The sequence below is a fragment of the Accipiter gentilis genome, unplaced genomic scaffold (genome assembly GCF_929443795.1).
Source record: "Accipiter gentilis unplaced genomic scaffold, bAccGen1.1, whole genome shotgun sequence".
NCBI lineage: Eukaryota > Metazoa > Chordata > Aves > Accipitriformes > Accipitridae > Astur > Astur gentilis.
In genome coordinates this window covers 1,553,942-1,568,038 of record NW_026061101.1, presented here as the reverse complement: position 1 = coordinate 1,568,038, position 14,097 = coordinate 1,553,942, and the positions used below count along the sequence as shown (strand labels likewise).

Genomic DNA, 14,097 nt, shown 5'->3' with positions numbered 1-14,097 from the left:
TGATTTTGAAGCTCCAGCCTCTTTGAAGAAGACATCCACTGTACATTTAATTGAGAAAGATGCATGCAAGTATCCTTATTTACATTTTGCAGCATTAAAGGGACACACAACTTTTTGCTTGCTGAAATGCAGCTTCCCACACAGAAGCATTAAAAGCAAGCAAGCTTTTTATAATCCCTCAGCAAGACAAAAGATACTTGTCACTACAAATTTGACCATCATGGCTGGAGGCAGTCCACACTGCATGTTTCCCCCTCTACTAACTTCTTCACATTAAGTGACTTAACTACAGGAAGCACAACCTGCATTTTTTTTCCAGTTGGCTGTGTCCTTTTCACATACAAATTGTAATAGCAACCTTATGCAGAAATAGGCCTTTCAAATTATTGAAGCCAGCTGTTTTTTCAAAGTAGTATTTGTTCCAATGTTTTCATTTCACTAGTCCAGATCCAAGCAGGATCTAAGGGAGAGGCTCTAAAGGATGTGGACCTTCAAGCACCTAGCATTCAGATCAACCACTCATGGTTCTGTTTTTATATGCGTTCATTCACAAAAGCAACCAGCTAGTTTCAACATTCTATTAAATGGATGTTTCATAGACACCATTGTGTTCTCCACAGATCAACACCTATGAAATCATTTCCTTTAACATTTACAGAAAACTTTACAGATACTTGACTAATTTCTTTGAACCCAAACAGTTTACAAAACACATCCAAAACCCACAACTCATTAGTAGGAATAGACCAAAATTCAAATATGGCATTTCACACGTAGGAATAAGAAACCAGAAAACTCTTAACACATCACCTCCATGCCAAGTCAGCCTGCACTAAAGAGGTTAGAGTAAGTAACAGGTTTGAGCTGCTTTACATTATGTTCCTGTATTTTTCTGGAATATTGAAATTTTCGCAAAAGCTTAAATGTGTACACCACAAGGACACTTCTTCATATTTTAAGAGTAAAATTTGGCATAGGTTTACAGAACCAAGGACATGTTTAGGGACAGCAATAATGGAGACCAAGTTCTTTTGGTGGCTACCTTCCAAACATTATTTTTTTTTCCCCTCCAGATGCACACAATTTAATTTTTTCAGTGAGAGGGGAAAGAAGTGACCAGTGTGAAGAGATTCCTCTTTCTTGGAGATGAAATCCAGCCTTCATTTTCAGAAGAGAGAACTAGCTTCTCTGCACTAGGCCCTGTCCTCTCTAAGCTTTGTAACTTTCAAGACTAGTTATTTCATTGGCGAGCAATATGCCTTTTCACAAAGTGCAGCCAGTAGTGCTTTCCCAGAGGAAGGTACACATTGTTGAGCAAAAAATGCAAGCAGTTCCATAGCAAAACATGGCATTACAGCAGTTCCAGAAGGTCACATCTGCTAATATGCCACATATACGCATCGGTGTATTCCTAGAAACAATCAGGTACACTTTCACACTTGACACAGGCTGCATTCAAACAAATTAGTTTATGTTGTCTACTGTCTATATACTAGTATTTATGAAACTGTGCAGCATTAAAAGAATGGATCTGTAACTTTAATGGCTAGAAATTCAAAAACAGCCATGCAATTGTCCATGTTACAGAAACGATTCTCTTTTGCTGTTGCACGCTCCCCCCTCCAAATGGCCGTAACTTACAGCCCATTCAATTCCTCTGTAAAAACTGTTAGTTTCCAATGCAAAATTAATGAAACGTATGAGAAATGGTGAACAGCTTCTGAAATGCTGCTTCTCTGTGTCTGGAAGATGCGTAATAGTGCAACATTACGTTGAGGCTGATAAGGTACTCCCCTTCTATCTTCCCAAAGTGGGAACTACTCTTTACAGGCTAGTACCAAAATAGACACACATTTTAAAGTTAAAATTACTACTTTAAATTAATAAAAATTAAATTAAAGTTGTGTTTCCATTACAACAGTTATCCAGCTATAGATCACAGTATAAGATTTTAAAAAACTAGGCAAACACTTTTTTTTTTAAAGAATTTGACAAGACTATATACATATACCTTAGCAAGGTGGGCCAGAGAAAGAGATGCAGGAGACTCATCTATCCGTTCACAAAAAATTAAACACATATTCAAGTTCTAGAGTCAAAACATAGCAATAGTTAACGTCTACTGTAGTCTGAAAGTCTGCACTATATCCTCTGAGTGCCACTGACAGGGGCACTGCCAACCCCGTGTAATTTGTGCTTGCTCAAAACAAAGTCCAAACCTATGGCACCTTAAGAGTGCCTGTGTGGTAAATGAGAAGAAACTAAAATAAGCAAACCCGCACGACATCAACTTACTGCTCCACAGTATCTCAGAGAGAGACCCTTGTCAAAGGCTCACATCTGTCAATTTTCAGCTACAAAGGATTTCAGTTTATTTCAGAAGGAAGCATCACTACAGGAAACTTATTTGCAGTGGAGCTTGTAAATTAATCAGTTAACATCTCATCACTTCTAAATGCACACAGTTATGCTTTTATGAAGGCAGTAGCTGCCTGGCAAAATCAAGCACAGGCATATCGGCCCTCCACCATGAACTCTGCCCCTCCTGTCACGAAATTTAAAAATGCCAAACTCACCATACCCCACAACACCCAAATAAAAACACCAAGCCAGAGCATCAGCCATGAAAGTAAACCACCACTTTGTCTAGAAAAAAACCCGACTGCTCAAATTAGTGAAATAAAGGTGTTTCCCATGACAGAGCAGCCTACAAAAACAGAGAATACTGATGTCTTGTATTTTATTAGACCACAGGCCATACTATCCAAATGAGTTTGGGAAGTGCGAGAATTTAATATTATGCTCCTTACTATCAGAGCCAAACCAATTTTTAATGATGATGAAAACACGGAGTCAGAGCACTGTCCTGTAATTTTTTTCTCCACTGCAACCACACTCCTCCCTCCCACCAACCTCCTGGAACACCCTGCGGGAGTGAAGCCCTCAGGCTACTAGTTTGTAATAGGCTGCAGTGTTTACTGAGAACTAACAGTGAAATGCTGCTTTTCCACAAGTAAACAGGTTAACACTGTTCCTTTTTGTTTCCTTTGTTCCTTTTCCAGAATATGGAATTATATTATGCCACAAGCAGCAGTGAAGCTTACCCTAGCAAAACATGATCAGAAAGACACCTGAATCACTGCTTATTAGGTCTTCAGTTGTTCAAAAATGTAGAATAAAGTGTCACGGCATAAACTGAACAGCTCTCCTCAAGACGTCACTAAACGGATCGGAGGAGAGATTAAAACCCTTCCTTGGAAAAAAGCCCTTGTCCTTTATTACCTAACGTAGTGGAAGAATTCAAGGGAGCAGTTTTAGCAGACTCTGGGGACAAAATATTTACGTGCAAAAGATGTTTCCTCACTCCAGTTACTCATGTCTTCTCTAGATGTTTAGGAAAGCACAGACAACATTACTCTAACACTAACCAAAACATTCTTGAAAACGTGACTTTGGAGAGGAGCACCCTGATCTGGAACAAGAGACCTTCTTTCCACTGCAATTCTTACCAGAAGATTCAACTCTCCTTCCCTTCACAACATTTGGTACCCACCCACTTCTGTCAAAAGGGAAGTCTGATCAAGTATTTTGAAGCTTCATGCCCCACATGCCACTCTTCTTCACATGTGGAAAAACAGGCCTATGTTCTCTCATGGCAGGCACAACCATTATCACTTTGTGGGTTTTCAGAAGCAAACAAGGAATTAGGAAAGCTCTCTATTGGAGCCTGGCATTGAACAGGCTAGTATTGACCAGTACCTGAAACATAACAGTTCATAGTAGTTCTTGTATTTTTTTAGGAAGCCGTTATTCTATGGCCTGCAGGCAACAGTCTGATTTCTTAAAGGAGATGAAAGCGCTCCTTTCTATGAACAGTTACCAAAAGCAGCAGATAGAAAATTAATGTACTATTTAGGACGTTTGCCCAACGGCCATCTTCCAATGATCCTACATTCTTGTGTCTTTGGTTCTTTCCTTTAAATTTCTACTGAAGTATTTCCTGCCAGTCCCTCCAATCGGTCAAGTAGAAACAACACCTCCATGAAACTTGTACACAAAACTAAGGTAATACTGCAGAAGAATTGGGGAAAAAAACCCAAACCAAAAAAACACCCAAAGTAACCAAATAAAGAAAACCCTCAAAAAACCAGAATCAACAGTCAACGTATCAACTCCCATTTCAGACAGAAGACTAAACAGAAACTCACATAAAGCAAGTGGGAAAGGGGACAGAAAATAGGAGGAAAAGGCTAATCTCACTGCTGGAGTGCTGCATTTAAATTACAGTGGTTTCCTAAAACCCAATAGCTTGGTTAAACTGAAAATTCAGCCAGGAAGGATCACAGCTGTGCTTGACGGTGCTAAACAATGCGCATGACTCTCTGCATTTCTGCAGCCTCTGAGGACTAATAGCAACTAGAGCTCCTTGCAGTTACTGAAATAGGAATACGAAAACAAATAGGACTCACTTTCTTGATTTGCCAGTAGGAACAGTAGGACAGCAGCACAGATTTGGAAGTGTAGAATGACAGCTAACATAAGAGCAAGACAATTAAGAAATAGTCAAAGTATAAGTTTTTGTGCATCCTTTTTAAAAAAAATTCTGGACTGATTTAAACATTGCTGCTTTACTGTTCAACAATAATTGGCAAGCCTTCCCAGTGATTTATTCAGACCACACTAAGATCCAGGTTTTGCTTTGAAATACATGCAGAAAGATGTTTATTTAAAATAACAAAAAAACAAAAAAAACAACCCCCACACTTTAGACCAAGTCCTGAGTTAGCTTTAAGAATACAGCTAACTGTGCTCCAACACTAAAAGCACCTGAGGCTGCAGTGCTTTTACTCTGTGTCTATGAGAGAGAGGGAGAGACAGGGGACTTGTACAGAGAGATGCAAGGCTTCCACCCTCCCTATGGCTACCCACAACCCACATCAGGTACCGTCAGAGCAAACAAGAAGGGAACAGTTTTGCTTTGTCTTCCTTCTAATTAGTTCTAACTAACACTAAGTCTTCCCTCCCACTCCAGGATTTTTCCTTTCTTAAAAAAAAAGATATTTTTTTGAGACATCTCTGTAAGCTTATGGTAAGATGCTACTTAGAAATGTAATACAAAGACACCAGGGAACACATGAGGCTGAAAGAATGGTAACCTTTTTGATGAAGATGTGATTTATGTTTATACACAAGCTAGTAAACAAGGAGAAAATTAACTCTTTCCAAGAAATAAAACCCCATCTCAATTAGATCAAATACTATAAACGTGGTTTACATAAATGCGTTACATTAACTGCTAGGGTCACAGGGCTCACAAGGAGAGGCTTTCATGTCCAAAAAGGAATTTGAAGCAATCAGTGATAGAATTATGGATGTCAGGTTTAGGCTTACTGTTTTTACACCAACGTACAAGAAGTTTTCCACTTTAAGTTCATTGTATACCATTCCACGAGAATCAGAGGCTGTATTCTTCACAGAACACAACCCCAGAGCTCATGAATTTCTAGATTAAGTTACCCAAACAGCTGATCAAGGGATCAGATCCAATGATCCAGGGTTAGTGCAAAGCCTCACACCATTCTAGTGAAGAAAAAGCAGTTAGACTTCAAGATGAAAAATGAAAACCAACAAATAGGAATTGTTACATTATAAGGGCTATTTTGAAAAGCACAGTTACACCTAGCCTTCGACCCAAGTCGCAAACCCAGATCTACACCATTACCGGTTAGGTATGTCCTGGTGTGACTTCTCTCTAGTTTAGCAGCCAAATGTCAGTGTTTTCTAACCTGAAAAAAAATGCTGCCCCTTTTCCAAATGGAAATTCAGAGTGGGGGTATATTAAAGAAAGGCTTAACCTTTGGGAAGTCAAAGCAGCATCCAACCCCGAAGCCACCCAGATGCAGAAAAGTACTGCAGGCAGAAGTTCAGAAAAATGACAGGGATTTTACCCACAAATACACCAGGCTCTAACCTTGTGCCAAAATCAGTACACCGGGGTTTAGATATTTTCATTTGCAGACAAACTATTAAACTACACTGCTTCATCAGATAGAGTGGAAAGATCAAATGCAGAACTTCCAAATACCACTTTGCGTAGCAACCATATTTAAATCCATGGCAATCTCTTGAAGACGCACATGTACTCAGAGGGGCCCAAATAATATCACTTCAATGATACACTTTTAGGAACAAATACCCAAGCATTTAAGGACATGAAAAGGAAACATTTAGCTGCGCATGACTATCCTCAAAATGTAGGGGATATGTTGGTTTGGGTATTTGTTTGGACCCCCAGGTCAAAAGTAAGAAACAGTACCAAGTTTAACCACAGTGGTTTCTCAGTGGGTGTTGATAACATTTAGAAAACCCATTAGGCAAAAAGAGTATTTTTAAAAAAACCCCTAAGTGATATAATGTGGAAATGGCAGAAAATTCACTCCAATTTGGATTGCAAGAAACAAAAAGCACAGAGCAACCTACAAACAAAACAATGTACAAACATACGCATTACTAGCTATACACAGATGCAGAACATGGCACCATGTTCAGTTGTGCAAACCTCGGACCTACACGATCTAAAAGCGATCATACATTACCGATGCAACACAAAGTCGTACAGGAAATATTCTAGCATATTCAATGTGAAATGCAATGCATCACTAGGCACCAATACCAATATTTACATTAGAACTGTGCAAATGATGGCATTACCCAGTTTTTCCTATGCCGAATCAAAGACATTGTCTTTACAACATAGACCAGGTTTTACTGGAATACATAATTAGTTAATGTTTGGAAAATGAATACAAGGCCGTGGCCTTAGAATTAAGAGCAGTGTGTAGAAAAAAGTGTGAGATTGTGTTTTTACATACTGCTTTTGATGTTCCACTCACTGCCTCAGTACGACTTCTGGAAGAAGAAAAGAAGGTGATCAGAATTTCAAGTAAAGCACTTGTACCCAGCATAAAGCAGTGACAACAGATTATGAAACCCGAACATCAAAACATTATGTTCTGATAGTCTAGGGAATGGGGAAATGTATTCATATACCTAAACTGTTCTCTCTTGGCACATTCAGTGCAACTAAAAAAACCCAACAAACCAACCCAAATCCCGTTTCTACTTTGTCACAAATTAAGATGTACAGTTACAGAACACAACAGTGCAAGAGGAAGTCCTCAGGTATTTTGTCTCTGCTGCGTCAGTATCAAAAAGATGACGTCTGTCTCACAGCTTGGTGTTCTTAAATAATCAACTATCAAAATACAGAGGCAACTTTAACCAATCTGTACATATCTAGTATTACAAATGGGTACCAGATACAGTACTTTAATTTCCAAGGAAGAACACTGACGTTCTAGACACTTTGAAGTGCAAGTGTACTTCAGAGAAAACAGTCAGTCATCTGACAAAGAAATAACAAAAACGGCAGCAGCACAGGCTTTAGAATAGAGTTTCTTTGTGAAAGCCCAAGCACTGTATTCAGAGAGCTACTACATTTAGCCATGAAAGTGCCAAAATATTAAATGTGTTACACATGCAATATTGACTAAAAATAGTAGTAGAAATGTCACCTGAAAGCAGTTTCTGGGGTTTGGTGTGATTTAGGAGCCCTGTGCCAAAAAAGAAAAGGTCTTACTTGCCAGAATTTGCTTTAGGATAATCTTGAAAAGGCTACGATCTTTTTGGCAATAGTCATTACATTTGAAAACTTGCTGAGATTCCACACACTTATTGATCTCTATCTGCATGCCACTCATCATGAATCAGACGTGCAGCCCTTGATCTAGTTAACAAACAATTCATACGTCATCCAAAGCGTCCCGTGAGCAGAGACAATTCCACGGCTGCTGTGGAATTTACGTACAAACAGAAAGGCTCGTGCTTCCTGCCACTGCTAGAATACCACCAGGCTCGCAAGTACAGCCACGTACCTCCTGAAGATGAGGAAGTACAGGGAAATACTGTAGATTACCGCACAATGGTTTCTTCATCCATTTACCTTGAAGAACATACAACAAGGTGAGTAACGCGTTTTTGAAGGCCTCTCCACCGTTCTAGCGTACATTCCTCGTTCCCAAACATTAACCACTCTACCAGTTGTTTCTGCAATGTTTCCAGCTGAAGGAATAGAAAGCTCATCTGCCTGGTTCATTTTCAACACTACAACAGCAGCGCCATTCTTTCCTTATCCCCACATCCAGGTCTTGGTTTGATCTTTGATGCCAGCAGCATCTCTCCTCTCATTTCAGGGCAGTATTAAGATACCAGGAGAGAGCGCCAGCCAACCAGAAACGGAGGATGCGTTGACAAGGTGGCACTAAGCACACATATTTAAGTTAAACATGGCCAAAACAAGGCCATCGTTATAAGCACAACACTGTGGCGTCCTGAATTCCTAGGTAGTGCCTGAAAGCACTGCAGCAACTACTGAAGGAATATACCCAAAGTTTACAGGCAGAGTCACAGCAATCAGGGGTTTTTGCTGGCAAATGCTTCACAGGTACCAGGATGCTGCTGTACTGTTTTTTCGAGACACACCGTAACTCACCAGTCTACGTTATTGACTGAGAACCAACATGAGAAAGACATGGCAAAACCACAAGCTAATAATACCTACTAATTGTGGGGGAGAGGCGTCTCTTTAAGAAGGCTGGAAAACATGAATGTTCAAACAATGCTAATGCAGCTGAATACATACATGACAGCAATAATCCTGCAGTGAGCATTGCATGTGGATAGCTGTAAGTTTAACCAACACATCCGATTCTCTGTCCTCCAGAAATCTGAGGAATATAGGTTGAAAACCTGGAGCACGGATATCAACTTACGGTAAAAACAGACTTAGATAACTAGTAACGCTTGGTAACGTGCTGAACTGCTTAGTGAGTTTCAAGTTTGGAAAGGGTTAACTATTCCTTTGTTGTACTCGCTCAAAAGGTGATACACCTTAGGAGAGTGTTCTTTTTCTCTTGCCTGAAATGGACATTGTCCTTAGGAAACTAATAGGAATCACTTATGAATGGAACTTCTGGTTTGCATGGTTTGCCAGCTGGCAACCCTTGGTCTTTCCTCTGTGTCTAGTACGCAAAACACCCAGATTTGCGGGGTAAGATTACCTGCCATATCCCACCCTGCCTCCCCCAAATGCAAGAAATAGTCAAACACTGACTATCAGACTCTTCTGAGGTGGGAACAAATTAGAACTTTACACAACAATGCCTATCTGTCTTTACTATAAAAGCAATCAAATCAAACACATAAAATAAGGAATCTCTCCACGTAGAGGAAATGAGATCTACAACTTGGCTCTCAAAGAATCAACCCCAAGAACAAACCCAATGGAATCATCTTAAAAGCTACCATTGTTGCAGTTTGAACCCCATCTCCCAGCAGCCCAAAACATGTAAGTCTGCTTTGGGACAGATCTATTAAAATCTAGCCCATGACAACAAAAATTAACAGCAGCTTTAACAAGAAAGATACAATCTGAATGCCTCTTGTCAACTAATATCAATTTAAAAGTTAATGCACTGAAACCCCTAACCAAGAATACAATGCTTTACGGATACTTACGTAACACAGGTTTTGCTGGTGACTTTAACTCCTCCAGCAGGGATTCTCCTAACAATTACCCATGAGTTTCTACGAATCAGGGCATTACCATCTGTGTATTCTGAAAACAACATCAATACAGAAAAAGAATCTGCCAGTTTACGAGAACGTATATCAATACAGAATTACACAACATTTCAGAGAATCCCTTTACGGATAGAAAAGCAAAATCTGATATGTAACATTGCGCTTTTATGGTCCCAACACACTGAAAGTACATTTCAAGAAACCTTCAGGTTTGATCATCAAACACAAGCAGCACAATCTTTTTCATGTTTCTAAAGTGGTTGGAATGCCAACAGCAAAATGGTCTCAAAGGTCACTGAAGCGGAGTCTGCTAATGCATGAGGTTCTTCCCTGATCTAGCTGAAGTTGCTTTTGCTTCTGTTAGGCTACAAAACCAACAGAGCTTTGGAGAAAAACCAACCACAGCAAAGTCTCACCTGCATAAACCAGATTCTGAAGTCTGACTAGCTTGCCCTGCAACAAGAGGCCCTCAGCTAAAGCATGACAACTCTGCGCCATTGCTTTCGTAGCTGTTAACTACCTCAATTCCCCTGTGCTGCTAGTGCTCAAGACTGACAGAACACAGAAGAGCGCCTGCCATCTCCGTCTATTCCTTGGAGCTTAATCCATCAACACCACCGCTTCTCAGCTGCTCCGTGCTCTACATGTACATGGAAACAAAACCGGCAACGCTAGCATTTGGATCAGAGAAATTTGGGGGGGGGTTGAGCTTGCTTTCACAAGTAGGGCAGAATTGGCTCCAACTAAAGTGCTATCTCCCCTCTGAAGCTTATCATCTAGTTTGAATTAACCCAAGGGACGTGAATTGGATGTCAATAGTTGTGGATGCCCCGTCCCTGGGCTTTTGAGCAACCTGGTCTAGTGGAAGGTGTCCCTGCCCATGGCAGGCGGGTTGGACCTAGATGATCTTTCAGGTCCCTTCCAACCCAAACCATTCCCTGAGTCTAGGATTCTATGAATTCTTGCGATTCATTTTCAGAGCAGAGAGACTCAAACAAAATTCCTTATGATGACAGCCATGAAAAGCCTTTTGAAAAGAGCGTGTGCCTGAAGCTACCCGTGCTTTGCCTGGGCTTACACCATGTTAGTCTTTGAAGAGGAGGAAAGCCTTCTGACCGTCTACATAAGGCCCAAACAAACAAAAAAACAAACTACCTGAGACACTTTGACTGTGTAAGCTTAAAATGCAAAGATCTCTCCATGAGAATGGTTTTTATATTGTCCTTATACAAGCTGGATATGACTAAATATTTTAAATCACTATCAGCAGCCGTTCCCTGTAATCTGCCTACAGTTTTAAATATTACAAGCTCTTACCTTTGCAGACCGAATCAGAACAATGGTCTGAAAACCACAGATGCTGTATATCTAGTCAAGCTCTGTCAGGGTGGTTTTGCTCAGTGATCACAGACGCACAACAGGAATATTTCACAATTTATGCTTCATTTTTCAGTATATTATTCCTACAGGCGGGAACCTCTCTTACCCCAAAACTCACCTACCAGAAGACATTATTTCAACAATGAAATGAAAATGTTACTTCTATTTCCAAAGGACAGAATGCTTCTTCAGAAAACTGAGAAATCATTTAGCTGAAACTAATTCCTGATCTTCCCCCCTAGGGAAGCGAACAGCAAGTTTCCTCTGCACTTCCGAGGAGGTTCAAATTGTGGGAGAAAGGACTACTAATGATGAAAACAGAAGCTTTTACAGAAGTCGTGTATCCTGAAAGCAACCCCTAGAGCTCTTCTCAAAGAAGAAACTCTGACCCTTCCACAGCCACCTGTCAAGAAAGGCCTGCGCTGGGACTTTTTGATGGAGAAGGAGCTGAAGCGGTACTGGGGCCCAGGCAGGCAACTGGGAGATCATGGCAGCTGCAGATCTAGAAGCCCAAACCAGCTGTTTCGACCTGCTGAATGGAGTCATACAGAGCGTTCTTTCTGGGCCAGATCACAAACCGCTGCACTGACATTTCAGACATAGAGGACAAGCAACAGCGGCTCCACAAAAAGGCAGGAGTTTGCTACGCCTGTGCTCAACTGAGGATTGTTCTAGTTCTGCAGCAGATTTACAAGTGGCAGCACCTCGCCTAGGAAGAGACTGTATACATGAGGGCAGCAACCAATGCATTTATTCACAAAGGATGCAAGCCTGCAGAGGTCAATTCGAACATGCCCAACAGTGATGCAAAAAGAGGAATAAGTCCTCTTCTAGCACTTGCTGACAATTCACTGACCATTAGAAGAGAAGCATTGACACCTGCCTCCTGAATAGACTTATCCTTGAATGTGTGTGCATGTATATATCTATATCTATATCTTGTGATATATGCTTGTTTTGAATTCGCTTGTTAAGTGCACCATGAAGAGAGGTCCACCCATCTAGGAAGAGACTGATATAAAACTGAATTCACCTTAAAAGTCCATCAGTACACATTTAAATGGATCAGCTGAAGAGTGACAATAGCGCGGTGAAGGAAAGGCTTTCTTTGTATAGGACACTTATCTCGGCACCTATTTGTATTTGGTACTGAAGTATCCCACCAGCTTGGGCACCGTGCCAGAGAATTTGTGGAAGAGTGTTTACATACAGCAGAGTCCATTGCTGAGTTAGTTCTGTGAAGGGGCCTGATACCAATTGGCTTTAACGCATTTATTTTTCCGTCGCCTCAATTAACTGAATTAATTTTGGTGATGACATTTTATGAGAGGTGAAGCCAAACAATGTCGCCTAAAAAGTCAACTTTTTTCTTTTTTTAAATAGGGAAGGACTAAATCTGGCGCACTATTCCTGAAGTCCCTCTCAACTTGAATTTAACAGAAGCCAGCTTAGTCTAACAGCTCTCAGAATGAACTGGTGTCTCCCAGCAGGAACCTGTTCCCCATGGGCAGCAGCATCCCCTAGCAGAGACTCGGCAACTACCAGGACCTGCAAAGCAGTGTCACACTGCCTCACCTCGTGACTCCACATCTGCAAAGCGAGCAGTGACGTCATGCCCAACAAGGCTACTTTTCACACTTGGCCAAGCAGCGCTCCAATAGAAACGTTCAGCAAAGCTGGAGGTAACAACATTCTTGATTCCTATTCCCTGATAGCACAACACTTCTTTTACTGGCAGTGATGGCCGATAAGGGGCTGCTGGGCTTTTGTCAATCTGACCTGTCATTAAAAGTAAGGATCCCACTAACTCAGAAAGCTTGCAAAAGCAGAAAAAGATTTGGATGTTATCTCAAAGTCAAGAGCAGAAGAGACATAACAGTCTAAAAGACAAGAAATTTAGACCCAAGGCAAAGAAGTATTTCATGGAGGCAGACAAGTTAAACAAGAGCTACTTTGACTGCTGCCTCATACGGACTCAGAAATCTTAAATCAGCTACTGCATTAGTGTCCACAACCTTCTTCCTGCAAAAAAGTACAAGCAGCTCAGGTTATGCTCTGCTTCGCACTGAATGCACAATTTAACAATCCCATTTTTAAATTCACCTATACTTCTGAAAATCTGCTAGCTTTAATAATTTCTGTCACATGTATGCTATCAACAGGTTACTGAAAAAAGCTCCTACTTTATTTTACGGCCTGCTTTAATCCACCGTTTGGAGTCTGACAGCCGCGCAAAAGCACCTCTCCGAGCACTATGCAGAGAAGTATTTTCACCCAGATAAAGTACAGAAGCTCTTCAGAACAGAAGTCATCAGAAGGCAAGCCTATATGTGCAATGACAAAGAAAAGCCTTTGCTAGCCTTAGATGCCTTGCCAACCAGCTGTTATGCTACTGGGGAAAGGATTTGCAGAGTAAGAGCTGACAAGGACTACTAACATGCCAGACTCTCCCTACCAGAAAAGAGGGTAACTCCCGAGAACACGTTTTCCCCCTAGCGCTTAAAAATATGCCTTCTCACGATGTGAGTTTTTAGCTCTCTTCTAATCAACACCACTTGCACACTTTGCGACAAACAAATCATCTGTGTAGCTGCACTGAAAGCACTGCCTTGAAACATCCTGATGAACAGACTGGACTCCTATTTCTGGATTTTCAGCTTCCACCCAGGCAGGTATCCCTGATCTCACCTCCAACTGGTATATCATCATCTCCTGAATGAGCTAGCTCAGTAGGTCAGACAGTTCATGGAGCTTTCATTTGCATTATTGTCACACAGTACTGTGCTCCAAAAGAGCACCTGTATTGCTCTGAAAGGATGGGTCAATAAGATCTGACATACTTGCAGTCATTAATCTGATTATACAGACCGCCTGATGCCTTCATGTCTTATTGGCACTGCTCGCTGCTTCAGCATGTGACTGGGAAAGCAAAAGCAATGCTGGAGGCAACGTGGTAATGTACCAAACGGAGCCTGCCCTAAGCACCTGGCCAAGGGACATTAACCTAGCTGACAGCACACCCCCGAGAGGTCCCAAACCTGCTGCTGACAGAGTCCAAGCAGCTGACTGCCACAC

General features: G+C 41.1%; 2 protein-coding genes across 2 annotated transcripts in view; both read right to left on the bottom strand.

The window, feature by feature from the left end:
• LOC126037445 (E3 ubiquitin-protein ligase RBBP6-like) overlaps positions 1-14,097 on the bottom strand; it is a 96,122-nt gene that overhangs the window by 32,992 nt on the left and 49,033 nt on the right. The gene's annotated exons all lie outside the window — the stretch shown is intronic.
• The window catches only part of LOC126037444 (E3 ubiquitin-protein ligase RBBP6-like), a 61,070-nt gene continuing 53,745 nt past the window's right edge, over positions 6,773-14,097 (bottom strand). The window contains exons 6-7 of the mRNA XM_049797761.1: positions 9,577-9,676; positions 6,773-6,909 (exon numbers count right to left, since the gene is read on the bottom strand). Coding sequence (XP_049653718.1) covers positions 6,786-6,909; positions 9,577-9,676 — 224 coding nt within the window. The 3' untranslated portion in view covers positions 6,773-6,785. The remainder of the gene's footprint in view (positions 6,910-9,576; positions 9,677-14,097) is intronic.